The 19,615-nt window shown below is 51.5% G+C and overlaps 1 protein-coding gene across 1 annotated transcript in view; it reads left to right on the forward strand.

Moving 5' to 3' along the window:
• The window catches only part of LMOD1 (leiomodin 1), a 50,059-nt gene extending 32,096 nt beyond the window's left edge, over positions 1-17,963 (forward strand). Inside the window, exon 2 of the mRNA XM_054657558.2 lies at positions 13,668-17,963. Coding sequence (XP_054513533.1) covers positions 13,668-15,293 — 1,626 coding nt within the window. The 3' untranslated portion in view covers positions 15,294-17,963. The remainder of the gene's footprint in view (positions 1-13,667) is intronic.
• The last annotated feature ends 1,652 nt before the right edge of the window (positions 17,964-19,615 follow it).

The following is a 19,615-nucleotide window of genomic DNA, read 5'->3' on the forward strand; positions in this document are numbered from 1 at the left end:
GAAGAATTCGGATAGATGCTATGAAGAACCAGGAGAGAGCTAGACCCATAATGACAGTTACCTTTTATTGAAAGCTTCCTGTGCAGCCACAGGAAGTGGATGTGTTATCCACTCACCTCAATGAAGCCTTAATACCGCCCCGTACCAGATGTGATCCCCGTTTTACAGATGAGGAAGGCAAATTAACCTGTCCATGTTGACATAAGAGCAAAGTGTGGAACCCTGGCCTTCTGACTCTCAAGCTGGTCCTCAGCATTGGCGCCACTTGTGAGTTTTAGGGTTCACAGGGGCTGCAGACAGTGGACGGCACCACGTGGGGTGTGGGCTACTCTCCCCAGATAGCCCAGCACCTGGGAGGAGGAGCCACACAGGCCTGCAGTCGGTGCTTTGGCTGTAGGGTTGGGGCTTTGGCTGGCACGTGTGACTGGGGTTGAGGATACTGGCAAGGTGATGACTGACGTGCTGGATAGAACAAGAGGTGAAGCAGTCAAGGTGGGTGGTGCAGAGAAGTCAGAATTTGGGTCTCATGGCCAGCAGTTCCACTTTTGGGTCCATCTACACTCCCAAAGAGTTGAAAGCAAGGACCCACACAGATATGTTCATAGCAGCATTATTCACAATAGCCAAAAACAGCCCAAGTGTCTATCAATGGATGAATAGATAAACAAGCTACATAAATTATACATTTTATGTATAATTTACATAAAATGCTAAAATTATCAAGGTATATACATACAATGGAATACTATTCAGCCTTAAAAAGGAAGGAAACTCTGAATTCAAATTTTGGAGGTGTCCCCGTTTCACAGGTAGCAGCCTCCATTTGGCAGGGCTTAAGCCTCACTCTTGCCCACATACCTTCCTCAGCAGCAAAAGGGTTAGCAATGATCTAGATGAGAATTGAGGATTAAGGAGGTGAGCCTTGTCCTGGAACAGCATAGTTTTTATTTTTTTTCTTTTGAGACAGAGTCTGGCTCTGTCGCTCAGGCTGGAGTGCAGTCGTGCAATCTCAGCTCACTGCAACCTCTGCCTCCTGACTTCGGACGATTCTCCTGCTTCAGCCTCCTGAGTAGCTGAGATTGCAGGTGCTGACCACCATGCCCGGCTAATTTTTTGTATTTTTGGTAGAGATGGGGTTTCACCATGTTGCCCAGGCTGGTCCCGAGCTGGTGACCTCAAGTGATCCACCCGCCTCGGCCTCCCAAAGTGCTGGGATTACATGCATGAGCCACTGTGCCCAGCCTGAAACATCACTTTTTGAGTGGTGATCCAAGGAAAAGCCACTAAAGAAAGTAGCTAACAGAGGACAGTTCTGGGAGTTGTGTCTTAGCTTGACGCTGACAAGTCTCTTGTTTGCTAAAACAAACTCAACTTCTTTCCAGCTGCTCAGTCCTTTGGGAGAAAGGGTGAAGATGGAGAATAAAATGGCTGTCAGTCCCCCGCCTGGTCCCAGCTTCCCACCTCTGGCCCAGTGAGGCTGGGCTTCTCCTTGTTTACTACATTCCTTTAGGGAACGTCAGTGGTGGGCAGGCTCTGGGAGCTGGCCTGCCTTGCCTCACTGCCTCTCAGCTCCCACCTCCTTCCTCACAGCCCTGGACATCCTCAAGGTTGCAGGCCTTAGCAGGTAGCCAAAGACCCTGGTGTACTTCTCAGTGTGGACTCCAGGAAGTTTGTTTTTGTTTTTGTTTTCTCTGAGATGGAGTCTCACTCTGTCACCCACACTGTCACCTCTAGGCTGGGAGTGCCGTGGTGCCATCTCGGCTTACTGCAACCTCTGCCTCCCGGGTTCAAGTGATTCTCCTGCCTCAGCCTCTGGAGTAGCTGGGATTACAGGCGCCCGCCACCATGCCCAGCTAATTTTTGTGTTTTTAGTAGAGATGGGGTTTCACCATGTTGGTCAGGCTGGTCTCAAACTCCCGACCTCAGGTGATCCACCCACCTTGGCCTCCCAAAGTGCTCGGATTACAGGCATGAGCCACCGCACCTGGCTGACACCATTTTCTTATTCATTCATTCAGCAATTCTCAGCATCTACTATGTGCCAAGGCATCATACTGTGTGCCAGGCATCGAGTCAGTAATAAACCATATTTCACGCCCCTGATCCTGCAGGGGAGATGGACAAAGAAACAGAGTGATAGGGGCCAAGATAAGGGAGGGAGTGAAGGGAGCTGTGGGAGAGGGGGAGGAGAAGGGCTCGGGGGTCAGGGGTCACTTCCCAAAGCACACCATGCTTGATGCTGACGTTGATCCTGGACCATGAGTAGAGTGAGGCCGGGTAAAAATGGGGTGGAGCAATGCCTGTGCGAAGGGACAATGTTGTAGGATGAAGCTTGGGTATAAGGAAGTAGATGAGGCTGCAGAGGGAAGCCTCTTCCCCTACATGCTCTGCTCCATCCATTTACCAAACTCCCACTCCTCCTTCAGGAACCAGCTCAAATGTCTCTGCCTGCATGGAACTTTCCTCCACTCCTTCCAGGTGCAACCTCCTGGCTCTGTGCTCCACATACATTAGCAGCCTGGAAGGGCTTTCTCAGGCTTACTGTTTGCTTCTGCCAGAAACCCCCTGTGGATCTTGTTAGTGCTCAGCCCGGCCTCCTCCACAGGCCCTGCTCTGTGCCCCAGGCTCCCTGTAGTTAGTGCCATTCATGTATTCTTCGGGTTGCCGCTTCCCAGCCTTATTATGGTGTGGGGCATAGTTTTCCTACTTCCATTTATTTCCTTTTTGGCCTCAAAGTTAAGCACAGGCCTTTTCATTTGAGTCTCATTGCCAAGCACTGGGGAAAGCAACACAGGGAAGTCACAGAGTAAGGTGGCATACAGTGGAGGTCCCTAGGCCATAAACCCTGACTCCTGATAGTGTGAAAATTAGAAGCCCAATGGGTTTGTTTGTTTGTTTCAAGACAGGGTGGTCTCACTCTGTCGCCCAGGCTAGAGTGCAGTGGCATGATCTTGGCTCACTGCAACCTTCACCTCCCGGGTTCAAGGGATTCTCCTGCTTCAGCCTCCCGGGTAGCTGGGATTACAGGCACCCACCACCACACCCGGCTAATTTTTGTATTTTTAGTACAGGTGGGGTTTCACCATGTTGGCCAGGCTGGTCTCAAACTCCTGACCTCAAGTGATCCGCACACATTGGTCTCCCAAAGTTCTGGGATTATAGGTGTGAGCCACTGCCCCCAGCCCCCAGTGGGTTTCTGACCTTGGCTTTTAGTTTCTTGAGGCTGCCTTCTCCCTAACTCTGCCTTAGCAAAAGCCATCTGGACCTTTTCCTCTAGATGGTCCCTCCTCTCAGTCTGGCATGAAATCCAAGGGAATGCTGGAGAAACTTCCGGGGTGACATTCGATTCACCATCTCTCTGTAGAGATTCATACCTTATCTATCCCTGTGTCCCCGGAGCTGAGCCCAGTCCTTGGCACTTGAGTGCATCTGGCCAAATGATCACACGCCCAGATAGCTCTCTTTGGGTTTGTGTTGTGTGCTTTGCAGGGAGCTCCTGGCAGGAGTGTGGCATTCACTCCTTAGTGTATCACTGTGACCGTGGGGAGCACAGCATAGTAGTTAAGAGTATATGTGCTATAACCCAAGAGATCTGAGTGTGAACTCCAGTCCTCCCACTTACTACTGATATAGTTTAAGAATGACACCAGCCATGCAAGGTGGCGAACACCTGTAATCCCAGCTATTCGGGAGGCTGAGGCAGGAGAATCGCTTGAACCCAGGAGGCAGAGGTTACAGTGAGCTGAGATTGTGCCACTGCACTTCAGTCTGGGTGACAGACTGAGACTCCATCTCAAAAAAAAAAAAAAAAAAAAAAAAAGAATGACACCATCTGCAAAAGGGGAAAATGTTACCACCGACTCCCAGAAACTGTAACTCCCCCTGAGCACACTGCCCAGAGGTAGTGAATTTGCAGCAGTTAATTTCTTAGGCACCACAGTAATGTGATGGTTGTTAAGACCATGATAATAAAAGCATACAGGCTGGGCATGGTGGCTCACACCTGTAATCCCAGCACTTTGGGAAGCTGAGGCAGGAGGATCGCTTGAGCACAGGAGTTCGAGACCAGACTGGGCAACATGGTGAAATGCATCTCTGGAAAACAAAACAAAACATAATAAAAATTAGCCAGGTGTTGTCATGCACGCTTGTAGTCCTAGCTACTCAGGAGCCTGAGGTGGGAAGATCGCTTGAGCCTGGGAGATGGAGGCTGCAGTGAGCCATGATTGCGCCACTGTACTCCAACCTAGGCAACAGGGTGAAACCCTGTCTCAAAAAAAAAAAAAAAAAAAATGCGTATAGGAAACAGTGGGAAAGGAAGACCTCAAGGTAGAAGTGAAGGTGGGCACATGTGAAGGGCCCTGGCTCCCAGCAGCCCAAAAGGGCTCCTCCCTCAAGCCTCCTCTTGCTGAGACTGGAGCCTCACCAAGCTCTGCCCACTTCAGATGGCAGTGCTGAGGAGTCAATTACATCAATGACTTAAGTAAAGCACTTATTAGCACGGTGTCTTGCACCTTGTAAACACTAAGTGATGGCTGTGGATATTGTGATTAACATTCTTATTTCAGTGTTGGGTGGCTGGGGGTGAAGGGCTGTGTCTGGATCAGGCATTCAGGTGAAAGAGTGGCTTAGTACATAGCCCCACTAATGCAAAGAGCATAATATAGAGGTTAAAAGTTCAGACTCTAGAGCCTAAGAACCTGAACTTGAATCCTTGCTTTATCGTGTAATAGCCGCATAATCTTGGGCTTCACTTTCTTCTGTAACATGGGGATGCGTTGTAGAGTCATCTGAGGACTGCATGAGTGCATAACTGGATGAGAGGCACCTGGGGCGGCATGGCAGCCAGCACTCACCACGGTTAGCTACTGTTATGCTGGAGAAGTGAGGTATTAGGAAGCTCTTGGGTACACCCTGGACTAAAGATTTGGGGAAAAGGATTAAACTCAGGTTGTGGAACTTGACTTCTCAGGTGGACTGGCAACCAGGGATGGGGACCATGCCCTTCAGAAATATGGGCTCAAGGCCAGGTATGGCGGCTCACACCTGTAATCCCAGGACTTGAGAGGCCAAGGCGGGAGGATTCCTTGAGTCCAGGAGTTTGAGACCAGCCTGCAACATAAGACTCCGTCTCTTCCTCCCAAAAAAAGAAAAAGAAAGAAAGAAAGAAATATGGGCTCAGAGCTATGAAATGAGCTCCTCCAGTGTTAGAATTTCTCTAGTTTCTTCACTGGATGGAAGGGGTGGCCATTCTCACACCTGAGACCCCATCATCTGCAGACATCTTGCCAGGGGGCTGCATGCTGCGCCCCACCCCCACGAGTTGCCTCACACACTCGCAAGTGGGTTGGCTCCTGGAGTGCAGTGAGAAGCCACCGAGAGGTCAGGTAGGGTGGGAATGGAGCAGTAGGGGCGTCTGGGATGCCTGCAGGAGCACAGCTTTTCTTAGCTTCATGACTGCATGGGCCTTAGCTTCTCAGCCCACATTTTACCAGGTATACATGTTCCCCTGGGGGGTGCCCTTGATGACCCTTCTGAAGCCCTGAGCATGTGGGAGGCTGTGCCCACATGGCCAGCATTCTTCTGGGGAATGAGAGCACAAGCCTCCAGCGTTGCATGTCAGGTTTATTGGGTGCGGATTGGGTCACATGCTGTCTATCAACAGGGCCTAAGGTTGGGAGCAGGGAATGGCTGAGAGCTCTGAGGGCTCTGGAGTTGAGGGGCCATGCTGGGGCCATGTGGGAAGAGCCTGACTCCCTTCCATTTCGGACAATTTCCATGTGGGTTATTTGGGGATGGTGCACTTTGCTGTCATCACCAAGCATTTCCAGAGTACCTGCGGTGTGTAAACCCCCTTGCTGAGTGTTCTTACTCTCTCCTGCCTCGGTCAGGGGCTGGGAGCTCCAGCTATGCAGTGCTGTCAGTAGTCTCGGAAAGTACACAAGAAGGCCGCCCTGTAGCACCCCCCCAACATACACCAAAGCCCCCAACCCCAAATTAGGAATTCTGTGTTGAGCCCCTGTTTTTCAGGGGATTAACTGTGCTCCAGTATGGGCATGAGCTGAGCGTCTGTTTGAGTTTTTGTGTATAAGCCCTTGAACATTCCCAAAAGTATGTTTCCAGAGATGTTAACCTAAGGGGGTGAGGTTATACTTGCACTCCATCCTCACTTGTCATTTTCTTCTCCCTTCTCCAACCCCATTTCTGGGTCACAGTTTCCCCAGAGGTCTCTTATAACTTGGAGGGGTGAATGGAAGGGTTCCCTTAGAACTCATCCAGCAAAGGCCAGTGGAGACAGCCAATGTTTCACCAGAGTGGGGGCTTTGAAGTAGCGGAAGCAGGTATGGGATGGGCTGGGAAGGGTCAGAGCTGGGATAACCAAAAAAGAGGGTTGCTGGCAGGTGCTGAGACCTAGTCCCTGAGCCACTGCCAGAACAGGAGTTGAAGAACTTCAGTCTGAGAATGGCTAAGAAAGGGGCTGCTGGCCTTTTGGGGGAGGCTGCAGTGATTCTGTGGCTGGCCTGAAGGAATGCTGTTGGCTGAAGCCGTAGCTCTTCAGCAGGGGGGAGGCCTGCTCTATGGTGGGGGGTCATGCCCTCAACACCCTCTGCTACATACACTTTGATGTGAACTTGTCCCCTGGTCGGCCACGTCCCCTAAGTTGTGAGGGCAAGACTGTTTCTCATGTAGCACTGTGTCCCTCATACAGTGTTGACAGAAGCCTCTTGGTGAATGGGGCCATGAATGGATGAACGAGCAAGGCCCGCAGCAGGATTCTTGGTGGAATGGCTTGAGAGGACAGACTCCTGGCACCCACAGGGCCCAACAAGTGTAGCTCCCTACAAGTGCTAGTTGCTATTGTTGGTGGGGATAATACCTGTCCCTATCCCACTCCACCCTGGCCTCTGTCACCATAGGACTGGGGTGGGTTTGGGGGAGGCTTCTCAAAGCAGCCTCATCCCTTCCCAGCTTGTAGCCCTCCAGGCAGGTCTCCAGGGCTTAATACATGGTCATTTCATTTTCCATGGAAAAGCACACAATGTAGTTCCATTCTGGGTAAGAACAAATTTCACCCTGCTAAACAATACCAAGATACTAAGCAAAGGGGGCAGGGGCTCAAATAGGAGGAGGTTGGGGCCCTACTGCCTGCCCTCGAGGCTTAATCACTTCTCAGAAGGACCCAGATTTTTACAGCCTATCTCCTATTCAAGGCTTTCTTGTCATCGGGATCTAGGTTTGAGTCCTGGTTCTACCACTTACAACCCAGTGAGGATCCCCAGGGGGATCAGTCCCATTGTACATATGAGACAACAGGTTCAGAGGTGCTAAGTGTCTCAGCCAAGGTCACAGAGCTAGTTAGGGGCAGAGCTGGGATTTGCACATAGGCCAACTGTCTAAAGACCCAGTGGGCTCATATGCCACTATGGGCAGAACTTTTCCGGAACAGCCCCCAGTTTTCCTGGCAGCCGTAAAGGGAACCTGTAGTTTTCTAGGGGCAATATCAGTTGTTACAAGATCTGAATCTTTAATGTCTAATGAGCTAGGCCTAGCCTCAGTAGAGGACTCCTGCCCCACATTCCACCAATGGAAACAGGCATTACGGCCCCTACCCAGGACAGCTGGTGCCAGGAATCCAACTTTCCCCATAGGACAATGGACCTCCCTTAAGCTTGTCTATTTATCTATTTATTTTAAATAGAGACAGAGTCTCACTCACTATGTTGCCCAGGCTAGTCCTGAACTTCTGGGCTCAAGCAGTCCTCCTGCCTCAGCCTCCCAAAGTGACAGGATTACAGGGGTCAGCCACTGTGCCTGGCCCCTCCTTAAACTTCTTTTCCGGAGACTCTAGAATCTTTCTTTTTGGTGGAAAACAATAAAAGATTTGGCACTCCACATGGAATGCGGCAGGAGACTGCAGTGGGTGAACTCCCCCGGTCCCTTCCAGCCCTGGGCCCTGCTGCCTGCCCTGCCCTGCACACCAGCCCTGTGAGGCATCTGCTCTCCCAGGGGACCTTTGACAGGCCCTCCAGCCCATGGTCAGCTCTTCCCTGCCCTCCCTTGTAAAGATAGATGAGACTGGCAGCTGCAGTACCTGGTATCAGGAAGTCCCTAGGTGGCTGGAGGGAGTGGGCCAGAGCCCCAGTTCTTGGTGGGACAGCTTCGTGGGAAATGCAGGGGAATGTTCAGGGGCTCTGAGACATGGTGGAGGCGGGTGGGGGGACTGATGCAGGACGCAGATGGACAGGTGGTAAGGAGTTTGTGCATGAGAGTGGGACTGGGAGATGTCACATATTTCCCTGGGGCTTTCCTGGTAAATAGAACTTTGGTCAAGGAGAAACCAGCAGTAGGCCACAGCCTAGGCCAAGGTAAAAATGCTGTCTTCTAATAAGCTCCAGATCCACACAGACTGTGGCTTTTAATGTCCTAGGGGACTTTAGCCAAGGCCTAGAAAAAGTCTCCTAGAAGCAGAGTTTGGAGACCCCATAGATCCTACCCTCAGCCAGGAGCTCGAGCTAGGGGCATTCCAGATGCCTCCAGATGAAAAGACTGCACAGGTATCACCAGGCCGCCTTGAGGGCATGTAGCAAGGGTGGCATCAAACCTTCGGAACTGCCATCACCTCAGTCTTGCTTTGGGAAAGGAACAAATACTTCTGAATTCATGGCAGTGGTATCACCTGTGAGGGTGCGGTCATTGCTAGTCAGCCCTGCCCTCCTTGGCTCTGCCCTCTCCTAGGCGAGTGCCTGGAAAGTGACCTCTGCAAGCACAGGCAGACCCATATCTTCCAACCTCCTGCTGGAGCCGTTCTCCCCAGGGTCTGTCTGCAGACTTCCTCCCTTGCAGCTACGTGGGTCCAAATGACTCTGCAGAGAGGGAGATGCCTCCTCCTCAGGTGATGGGTCACAGGAAGGAAGAAGGTGACCTCAGTGGGGGACAGTGTGGGCTGGCAAGGTATCAGTGGGCTGTGGTTGCCGAATGCAGCACACAGAGGCTCTGGCCCTTGCTCTCAGCAAGTTCTCATTTTAAACTTTCTGGATAGACAAATAATCCTTTTCCTCTCATCTTTTGCCAATGGAGGTGGTGAAATGTTCTCTCCTCTGTTTAATCAGATAAGACTTCTAAAGAAAGCAGCATCAGAAGGGCCAAGGTAAGGGAGAAAATGCTGTGCTCTGCCCATCTGAACCTATCAAGGGCATTAAACTTGGATCCTAACGCACGTGGCAGACACAGAGCAACATCATGTAGCCATAAGGCCTGGAGGAGATGGGGGCAAGGAGCCGTTTCTTACTTCTGAGCCCGATCACTAGGTACCTCAATGTGTCACAGGTCAGTACAGGCTTTCAGAGGTCATCCTTTCCATTCCCCTGCCTCCATCCAGGGACTCCCAAACCATCCCTGCGGGCTTCCCCTAACCCTAATGCTTTTCGCAAAGGGAAAAAATAACTGTTGCTACCTAGTTTTCTCATCAAGAGGCCTGTGGACCTTTACTGCATGGAAGTTCTTTGTTATATCTAACCTAAATTCCTCCTGCTATAAGGGATAGACAGTTGAGTAAGGTCTAGCGACAGAAACACAGGCAAAAATAACCTCTGGAGGTCACCGGGATGTACCATCAATTCTGGAAGCAAGAAGAAGTTTTCCTAGCCTCCCTTTCAGATTAGCACGAAGGAAGCAGCTCTGCTATGTGCCGGCTCCGAGGAGCTCAGCTCAACAGAAATCCCAGCCCTGGGAGGACTCTGGGCTCCTTCTCCTTTTAAGGCAACGTTTGAATGCTCAGGGCTACACAAGCGGCAACAAGCCCCAGCCCCTCTCATTCCTGGCTACTTGGAGGAAACTGATGATTAATCAACCCTTTCCCTCCCACCCCCAGCCTGTTTTTCATTAGGTTCTTTTTAAAGTGTTAGCACACCTCCTCAAGAACAGACACTTGGCAGATCCTTGCCAACTAGGACCCCAGGGTAGGGGAGGTAACTAGGAAGGAGTGCGGAGTAGTCCTGGATTAGGATAAAGGGGGGAAGTCAGGATGTGGGGTGTCAGGGAAGAAAGAAGGTTAAATTGAGGCTGGGGGTGGTGGCTCACACCTGTAATCACAGCACTTTGGGAGGCCGAGGCAGGTGGATCACCTTGAGGTCGGGAGTTCAGGACCAGCCTGACCAACATGGAGAAACCCCGTCTCTACCAAAAATACAAAATTAGCTAGGCGTGGTGGCACATGCCTGTAATCCCAGCTACTTGGGAGGCTGAGGCAGGAGAATCGCTTGAACTCAGAAGGCAGAGGTTGCAGTGAGCCGAGATTGCGGCATTGCACTCCAGCCTGGGCAACAACAGTGAAACTCCATCTCAAAGAAAAAAAAGAAGAAAAGGAAAGAAAGAAAGAAGGTTAAATTGAGTCCTGGCTAGGGGTGAGAGGGAAGGGTCTGAATGGGAGTCCTAGCTCTGAAGGGGGCTGCGTGAAAAGAGGAGGCTGGTGGGTGAGGCTCTGTGGGCAGCTGGGCACTTGGGTACTCCAGGGATGCTGGGTGGGCCGAGAGGAGCTGCTTTGGCCCCTGATGGGGAAGGTTAGAGATGGTTACATTGACTTGGTGGCTGTTAGTGAGACAGTCAGGTCTGAAATCCAGCTTTTCCCGAACTTGCTAGGTGAAGAAGTCAGTTAAGTCATCATCTCTCTGGATTCCCAGTTTCTCTCTGAGTGAAGCCTACGAGTGGCGTGGGAACTCTGGAAAGGGAAGCTACGCAGTGCACAGTGGGCTCTGAGAACTCCTGAAATGTGCACATTTTGGGAAAGGAAGGAAGAGGGGAGGGCAGGAGTCTTTGCCCTGGAGGCCTAATCTCTAGACCATGGGCCTAGAGAGGCTGGTCCCTCCAGCTCTCACCTCCAAGCTCCAAAAGTGGACAGAATCAGTGATGGAACTGCTCTCAACTTGATGGGATCAGGGAATAGGAGAGGGAATTTCCCGGTCAAACTATGGGCAGATCCTAAAAGGGCTGATCCATTGGGTTTCCTTGTTTCCATTCTATTTGCATACTCCTCTCCTTCTGTCCCTTTCAAATCAAGGTTCAGTAAGGTCACCATCACTTCTGCTCCAGGGTCAAACCCAGTTGATCTGAGGGTCAAACCCAGTTCCCTGGGGGCCTGAGTGAGTGTGAGGGGGAGCTCTCTGCCCCTTGCTCCATCACCATAGCCCCAGTGGGGCCTCCAGTGCAGCTGGACCTTGGGGCCTGCAGGGCAGGAGGCTAGAACAGATACATTCCAAGGCCCTGTCTCACTAGGCCCTGTGCCCCTTGGCTGCTTATTGTGATTCTAGCAGAGGAGCCAAGGACTCTTGCTGCTAAAAAAACCCAGGGGCTGGTCCCCAATGGCATGTGTTTGTGGTGCAGGTACAAACCGTTTCCATAGGACTCACTTTTCTTTCCATTCCCTCGGCGAAGAGCAGAGGTTGAAGAAATGCTACTTGGGCCCGAGAGTGCGACAGAGAGCTGCTTTCCTTTCTTCCCTGCCCTCTCCCCACACCCCAACCTGGCACTCTTGAAAGAAAACTTTTTAAATATTCAAACCATAGTCTCTTCCTCTTGAAAAACCTTTAGGGGAGGACATCACAGCCTCCCTTTAAGTCCCAGTTGCTCTGGGGTCACAGTTGGACAGTTAAGTCTAATGTCTACTCTATGTCTAATGTCTAACTCTGCCACTTCCTCCGCTTCTCTGATGAAGATGAGAAGCAAGTGCTCTCAAAACAGGGCTCAGGCTCGGTGCAACCTTACGGAGGAAGAAACAGGGATCCATGGAGGTGTGGGTGGCTTATGTTGTGTATAAAACTCAAGCCCCCAGCCTGGCGCGGTGGCTCACGCCTGTAATCCCAGCACTTTGGGAGGCCGAGGTGGGTGGATCATGAGGTCAGGAGTTCGAGACCAGCCTGACCAACATGGTGAAACCCTGTCTCTACTAAAAATACAAAAATTAGCTGGGCATGGTATTGTGCACCTGTAATCCCAGCTACTCAGGAGGCTGAGGCAGGAGAATCACTTGAACCCGGGAGGTAGAGGTTGCCATGAGTCAAGATCGCGCCATCACACTCCACCCTGGGTGACAGAGCAAGACTCTGTCAAAAACAAACAAACAAACAAACCAAAAAAAACCTCAAGCCCCCATCACAGCTCAACTGACTCGGTCCCATGGCCTCTCTCACAAACTTCTCAGTGTCTCGGGGGTCAAAATTGAGTCATAGAATCCAAGATCTAGAATCTGGCAGAGTCTTCCAGAGATCAGCTGACTCAATGAATTCCAGGGCTCTCCACAGAGAGGTGCTTGTCTTTAGCTAAGTTTTTACTAAAAATAAGGACAATACTGTGAATTTAAAAAAATACACATATTTGCTGTTAAGGTATATTCTTTACTCTGTTATGCCTACCTTCTTTAAAATTAGCTCCTTCTTATTTTAATGAGATGATGATGGTAGATAGAATTTTAAAATATCGGATGGGCATGGCAGCTCACACCTGTGATCTCAGCACTTTGGGAGGCTGAGGTGGGAGGACTGCTTGAGGATAGGATTTTGAGTCCAGCCTGGGCAACATAACAAGACCCCCATCTCTAAAAAAAAAAAAATAATAATAACAATAATAATGATAATAATTTACAAATATCCTTAATTGGTAAAATAAAATGTTAGCATATGTTGATCCCTCTACCTTTTTTTTCCTTTGGAAATGTATTGCCTTATAAAATTTCTGTATCTCAGAACTATTGGTCTACTCCTTAAAAGCAGGGGCCAGGACTAAGGTGAAGGGATGTGAGGCACTCACCTTGGGCACAGAATATAAGCGGATGCCAAAAACTCAGTGAGCAAGATAACTGATGTTTTCATATATATATATATATATATATATATATATTTTTTTTTTTTTTTTTTTTTTTTTTTTTTGAGACAGAGTTTCGCTCTTGTTGCTTAGGCTGGAGTGCAATGGTGCAGTCTTGGCTCACCACAACCTCCACCTCCCAGGTTCAGGTGATTCTCCTGCCTCAGCCTCCCGAGTAGCTGGCATTAGAGGCATGCACCACCATGCCTGGCTAATTTTGTATTTTAGTAGACAGAGGTTTCTCCATGTTGGCCAGGCTGGTCTCAAACTCCCGACCTCAGGTGATCCACCTGCCTCGGCCTCCCAGAGTGTTGGGATTACAGGCATGAGCCACCGCGCCCGGACTTCATGTATATTTTTAAAAATAAAACTAATGCAAAAAGTCCACAATAAACACCAATGCAAAATTTTAAAGACAGGATCAGTGTTAGTATTTCTCCTTTTGCCTCAGGTTCCAATGTGCTTGGCAGGGCACTGCTTGGAAGCAGTCCTTCTAAATCACCCATGATAGGAAAGGGCAATTCTGGGTCTGAGAATACTCCATAAAAGGAACTGCCACAACCTTTGCAGGTGTTTGGTTGTCTCACAACCCTGAGGCCTTGAGTCTGATGTCATCCCATTTCTGCAGCTTAAACCTGAGTCCCTCTTTTGCTGCCCTCAATGGAGACATCCACCCCACTCTCCCAAACAGCACAACTGTCCTTCGGAGGCTCAAGGGCAGTTATGTAAGCGCTCCCCCACACATCCCCATACTCATTCCTCTCCCTCTGTAGCCAGCTCTTCATGATTATTTTTCTTTTCTGAATTCTTAGGAAAGCAAGCAAGTGGAGACCAAGACAGATGCCAAGAATGGAGAGGAAAGGGGCAGAGATGCCAGCAAAAAAGCCCTGGGCCCCAGACGGGACTCAGATCTGGGGAAGGAGCCAAAGAGGGGTGGTTTAAAGAAAAGCTTCTCTAGAGACAGAGATGAAGCTGATGGCAAGAGTGGTGAGAAGCCCAAGGAGGAGAAGATCATCCGGGGCATTGACAAGGGCCGGGTCAGGGCTGCAGTGGATAAGAAGGAGGCAGGGAAGGATGGGAGAGGAGAGGAGAGGGCAGTGGCCACCAAGAAGGAAGAGGAGAAGAAAGGGAGTGACAGGAACACAGGCTTGAGCAGGGACAAGGATAAAAAGAGGGAGGAGATGAAGGAGGTGGCCAAGAAAGAGGATGATGAGAAGGTAAAAGGGGAGCGTAGGAACACAGACACCAGAAAAGAGGGTGAGAAGATGAAAAGAGCAGGTGGGAACACAGACATGAAAAAGGAGGATGAGAAGGTAAAAAGAGGAACTGGGAACACAGACACCAAAAAGGAGGATGAAAAAGTCAAGAAGAATGAACCCTTACATGAAAAGGAAGCCAAGGATGACAGCAAGACCAAAACACCCGAGAAACAGATGCCCAGTGGCCCCACCAAGCCCTCTGAAGGTCCGGCCAAGGTAGAGGAGGAGGCAGCTCCCAGCATATTTGATGAGCCTCTGGAGAGAGTGAAGAACAACGACCCCGAGATGACTGAGGTGAATGTCAACAACTCAGACTGCATCACAAATGAGATCTTGGTCCGGTTTACTGAGGCTCTGGAGTTCAACACTGTGGTTAAGGTGTTCGCCTTGGCCAACACGCGAGCCGATGACCATGTGGCCTTTGCCATTGCCATCATGCTCAAGGCCAACAAGACCATCACCAGCCTCAACCTGGACTCCAACCACATCACAGGCAAAGGCATCCTGGCCATCTTCCGGGCCCTCCTCCAGAACAACACGCTGACCGAGCTCCGCTTCCACAACCAGCGACACATCTGTGGAGGCAAGACGGAGATGGAGATCGCCAAGCTGCTGAAGGAGAATACTACCCTGCTCAAGCTGGGCTACCATTTTGAGCTGGCCGGGCCCCGAATGACCGTCACCAATCTGCTCAGCCGCAACATGGACAAGCAGAGACAAAAGCGGCTGCAGGAGCAAAGGCAGGCACAGGAAGCCAAGGAAGAGAAGAAGGATCTGCTGGAGGTACCCAAGGCCGGGGCCGTGGCTAAGGGCTCCCCAAAACCTTCACCTCAACCATCTCCAAAGCCCTCTCCAAAGAACTCACCCAAAAAAGGGGGTGCTCCAGCTGCCCCACCTCCCCCTCCCCCTCCCTTGGCTCCACCCCTTATCATGGAGAACCTGAAGAATTCACTTTCACCAGCTACCCAGAGGAAGATGGGAGACAAAGTCCTCCCTGCCCAGGAGAAGAACTCCCGTGACCAGCTATTGGCTGCCATCCGCTCCAGCAACCTCAAGCAGCTCAAGAAGTTAAGTAATTATGGGCATGAGCCAGCAGGGCGGGGCTGGGTAGGGCCTGGAGGAGAGGGCAGGACTGCAAAAGGGAAGGCATGCAGAGGAGCTTATGTCGGCTGCAGATGATATAGACTCCCAGGGCCTATAGGGGACTTCAGGTCATCTCATGCATCCTCCTGCCTGCAGGCAGGTCACACCTGTATATCCCCTAGAGCTGAGACTCTACCCTTCCTTTAAGGAGCTTCCTTTAACCCCTCACTCCATGCTTCTCTTTCATTCTGCAATGAAGCCTGTTTCTCCTTAAAATGGAGAAATGGCCTCTACAGAGTAGTTTTGCCTCGGGTCCTTCCTTTAAGTCTTCTCCATTTCCCCAAACAAAAATGATCCATGTTTTACTTAGCCTCCTCTCAGGACCAGCCAAGTCCTACAGGTCAGTCCATCCGAAAGGTCTCTGGGAGATTCACCTCTCAGGAGAGTCTACCTTTGCCTAGCCAGTGCCATGGACACAGGAGCCATCCCTGGACACCCTACTTCTCCAAGCCCTGCCTCCCCTGGAAGTCTGGCCTGGGTGACAAAGTCCACGATCGTTTGTCCATTTGGTTGGATACCCAACCCCCACAACATCATCTGGGACAAGGTATCATGAGATAAAGGAAAATCTCAATTGTAATTCCAGTGGTCACTCGATGACATCCAATTTTTACAGACAATGAAAAATGCTCCCTCAGTGTCAACACCTCATTCACATTCCACAGACATAACATATTGCAGTGTCTTGTGTGTCCTTCCAGTAGGGAGGGAGGTGAGGTGGCTGAGCTCCCTTCTCTAACCTGTCTCTATTTTGCCCCTACAGGTGGAAGTGCCCAAACTGCTTCAGTAGGACCAGGCTGCAAGGCACCATCTGCCAATGCCATGACTGCTCAGGCCTCACCTCCCAGGGCTACACAGACCCTGCCCACCCCATCCCTGGCTGACCTGCTGTGGATGTCCCTATTCTGCCATGGGAGAGTCAAGGCCTGGGTCACGCTCAAGGAAGGATGCCTTATCTCTTCTCACTTTCCTTTTCTTGTCTCTGAGGCTCTCCAAATTTTGCTTTAATACCTGGAGCTCAGGTTTCCAGACAAGAAGAGTCCTTTTAGCACATCGCTGAGAAGATGGCACTGTCCAGGGCCCACGTAGCTGGCAAGCTGCAAAAGCCCTGTGATCCAGGAAAGATGTCCCACAGGGACCACATCCACCCCAGCCCCACTGCCCTCCAGGGCCAGGATTCAGGCCTCTGAGGAGCCCACGGGGCAAAGCTGCTGGGCCAGTGGCACTCTGTGTGGGAAAATGGCAGAAAGATGGAGAGGCATGGGGGCCCAAAGGGGAGCGTGGGGAGGGGCTGAGGATACCCCAAAGTCCAGGCTAATTAGAGGATGTGGCAGGGGCAGTGGCCTGGATGCACAGTGCCTGATGGGAGTAGGCTCCAGACAGGAGGAGTGGGACAGACAGCAGCTGGACTTGAAGGTTTGATGCCAAAGCAGACATTTTCCTCACACCCACCTGCTGCTGTATGAATAGCTGTGTATCTGTTTTTCCATAAGATTTTGATAATATATACAAACCTTTAGCTGTGAATGGCTGTGCCCCACCTGTTGTCCTGAACTGTGAGTCCTGATCCTAACCCTGGGCTCCCTGGAGGACTCTAGAAGCTCAGGTTCCCTGCCACACTATTTGAGTTGGCCAAGAAATAAATTCACATCCTCAGAAAGTGCAGCATGGAGGAAAATCTGAACTCTAAGCAGAAGACTCTCCACTGACCTGGTTGTCCAGGTCTAGAAGGCCAGGCCTCTACTAGGTCTGCTCCTGAACCAGTCCTGCTGCCTGGAGTCAGTAGCCAGAGTTGTTCTCAGGGGTGCTGGGGCAGAGTGGAGCCCAGGGTGCTGGGATGGCTATATTAGGCATGTTCAGGGATGCTCATTCCATGACTCTGCCTAACCATGGGCTCAGGGCCAGGTCCTCACAGCAGTCACAGGCCCAGGAAGGCGGCAGGCAGACAAGTGGAGTGACTATTTGGAGAATAGCACCCATATCTGTGTGCCCTAGGGCTCAGAGGGGCCTCATCTTCCCCAGCCCTCCCCACCTGCTCACCAATTCCACTTCCTGCCCCAACTGCAGGAATGCTGACAATGCTGCCATGCCCACCATCGGGTGTAGGTGAAAGGCATCTTTCTGAATTTCATTCTCTTGAAGGTGCTGCCACCCCTTGGCACTGTGGAACTGCCACCTTGGGTCTGTGTCACTTGTAGGTTTCTCTGCCTCCAGGTTGCCTCAACAGCAGGAGGCACAGCAGTTTCACCATCTCTGAGGTGAGGGTGGGGTGCCCCAGCTAGGAAGCAAGATCGCTGTGCTAGGTCTGACCAAAACCAGAGGGCAGTCTAGTCCTGGGGGTAAAGCCCTCAGATCCCAGGGCACACTCTTCTCCATTCCCTCCACCCACTTGCCTGTCACCCCAGTCACCTAAGCAATCACTGGGCCCAGAGGAGAGGAGACAGACACACACTGGCTCCTGGACCTAAAGGGTATGAGCTGGAGCTAAGGCCAGCTAGAGCTTCCACTGTCAGCCCTCACTGTCAGCCCCACTGCACCCCCCTGTGCCTGCTGGGCACTGGGCACTAGCTAGATGCTTTAGGTTGCTTCAGCTGATCCTTCAACTCTGTGAGGTGGATACCAATATTCTATTTTGCAGATAGAATTTGGCCCAGAGAGGTTAACTAATATATCCATGATCACACAGCTAATAAAAGTCAGAGCTCAGGTCTGTTTTGTTTGTTGGTTTTGTTTTGAGCCCAGGTCTTCAGGCCATAGAACTGCTTCTCATTAACAGCTCCCCTTCCTTCCCTCACTGAAATAAGGCTGTGACGGTGCTGCAGGAAAGCACTGGACGCTCACCTGAACCCAAACAACCTGCCTCCAAATCTTAAGGCTCCAATAGAACCTGTCACCTTAGGAAGCCCTTTCTACCAAACTTCAAACATGATTTAGCCAGAGAGAAAAACCACTCCCTACTGTCCTGAGCAACAAGTGAGCTGCCCTCTTCCTCGGTGCTCCCGCGGTGGGGATGCTGTTTCCACCCTGGATGATGTCATCACTCCTCTAGTGCACTTGAACCTGGTGCAGGAGCACAGCGCCACCTGGGGGTGGACCGCAACCCAGATTCTCCAGCTGCTCCAGGGGTGCCCTGGAGCTGTGCTAGGGACCAGGGGAGGGAGGCAGTTAGAGGGAGGGGGAGGAAAAGATGGGCAGATAGCCTGGTGAGCTTCGGAAAAGGGGCCCAAACTCTGGAGGCTGTGTTTCTGCTGCGCCACGCACCCACTGCTGCCCACCTGCCCCACCAACACTGGCAGTCACCCATCTATCCTGCTTCCTTTCCTAAAACTTAGAGAGGGAAATCCAGAAAGGCTCTATCCTTGTCTGGTGCCCGTACTGTACAAGGACAAAAAAAGAGGTTCGAAGACAGAAAATGACTTGTCGAAGTTGATGAATCAGGATTTGAACCCAAGTCTCTTACCTCTGGGTTCATCTAGCAACCTGGATGAAGCCACGGTCTGACCTCCACGGTCTCTGCCTGCAGCCCCCACTGTCATATCCTCCACTCTGCCCCCCCACCCTCCATCACTTCCTGGAGAATCACATTCCCTAGCTCCTACCTGCAAGGAAGGGAGGCTTCACCTCTCAGCTCTCCCGGCCCGCAGGGCCCAGCCGTTGTACCCCAAGCTTCTTGGCTCCTGGTCCTATCCAGATGGGAAAAGCGTCTTTCCCTCCACCTTCCCAGCACTGGGACCTAGGCCCTGGTGCTGGCTGTGGGTGGGATGGCAGGCACCAGCAGCTGCCAAGGCGCTGGCCTCACTTGTCCTTACAGAAGCTCAACCTGCAGGTGAGCAAGGGGCTCTAGGCCTGGGCACTGTGTCACACATGTGGCACTCTTTAAGAAACATGAGATCTGGATGCAGGTCACACATGAGCTTCTGGACCACCAAGTCGGGAGTGCCATGTGCTGCCCCCTACCCTTCACCCTGCATGGCCAGGCTGGGGCTCCTGACCTCTGAGTTTGGCCTAACTAGGGCCTGTGTTGCTGTGGTGCTGGGCTAGGCTGCTGGCCTAAGAGTGGCCAAGAGAGTGTGGCCCCCCTCAGCACCCTTCCCCCAGCACCTCCCACTCATCCTGTCTATGCCCCTCCTACCCCTCCCTCCTTCCCTCCTTCCTCCAGCCCTCTAGGGCCCTTCCCTTACTTGCCCCTCCCTCCTTTACTCTTTGCCTGAAGTACCTCCCTTCTGTTCACCTCTTGGGGGGGGCTCCCCTTCTCCCCTCACCCAAGGTGTCTCTCCTTTCTTGCCAACCTTTCTCCCCCTGCCCATTGTATTTCCATGTGTCCCTGCCCTAGCTCCTTCCCCTGCACCTGACCCCTC

The sequence above is a fragment of the Pan troglodytes genome, chromosome 1, assembly GCF_028858775.2.
Source record: "Pan troglodytes isolate AG18354 chromosome 1, NHGRI_mPanTro3-v2.0_pri, whole genome shotgun sequence".
Classification (NCBI taxonomy): domain Eukaryota; kingdom Metazoa; phylum Chordata; class Mammalia; order Primates; family Hominidae; genus Pan; species Pan troglodytes.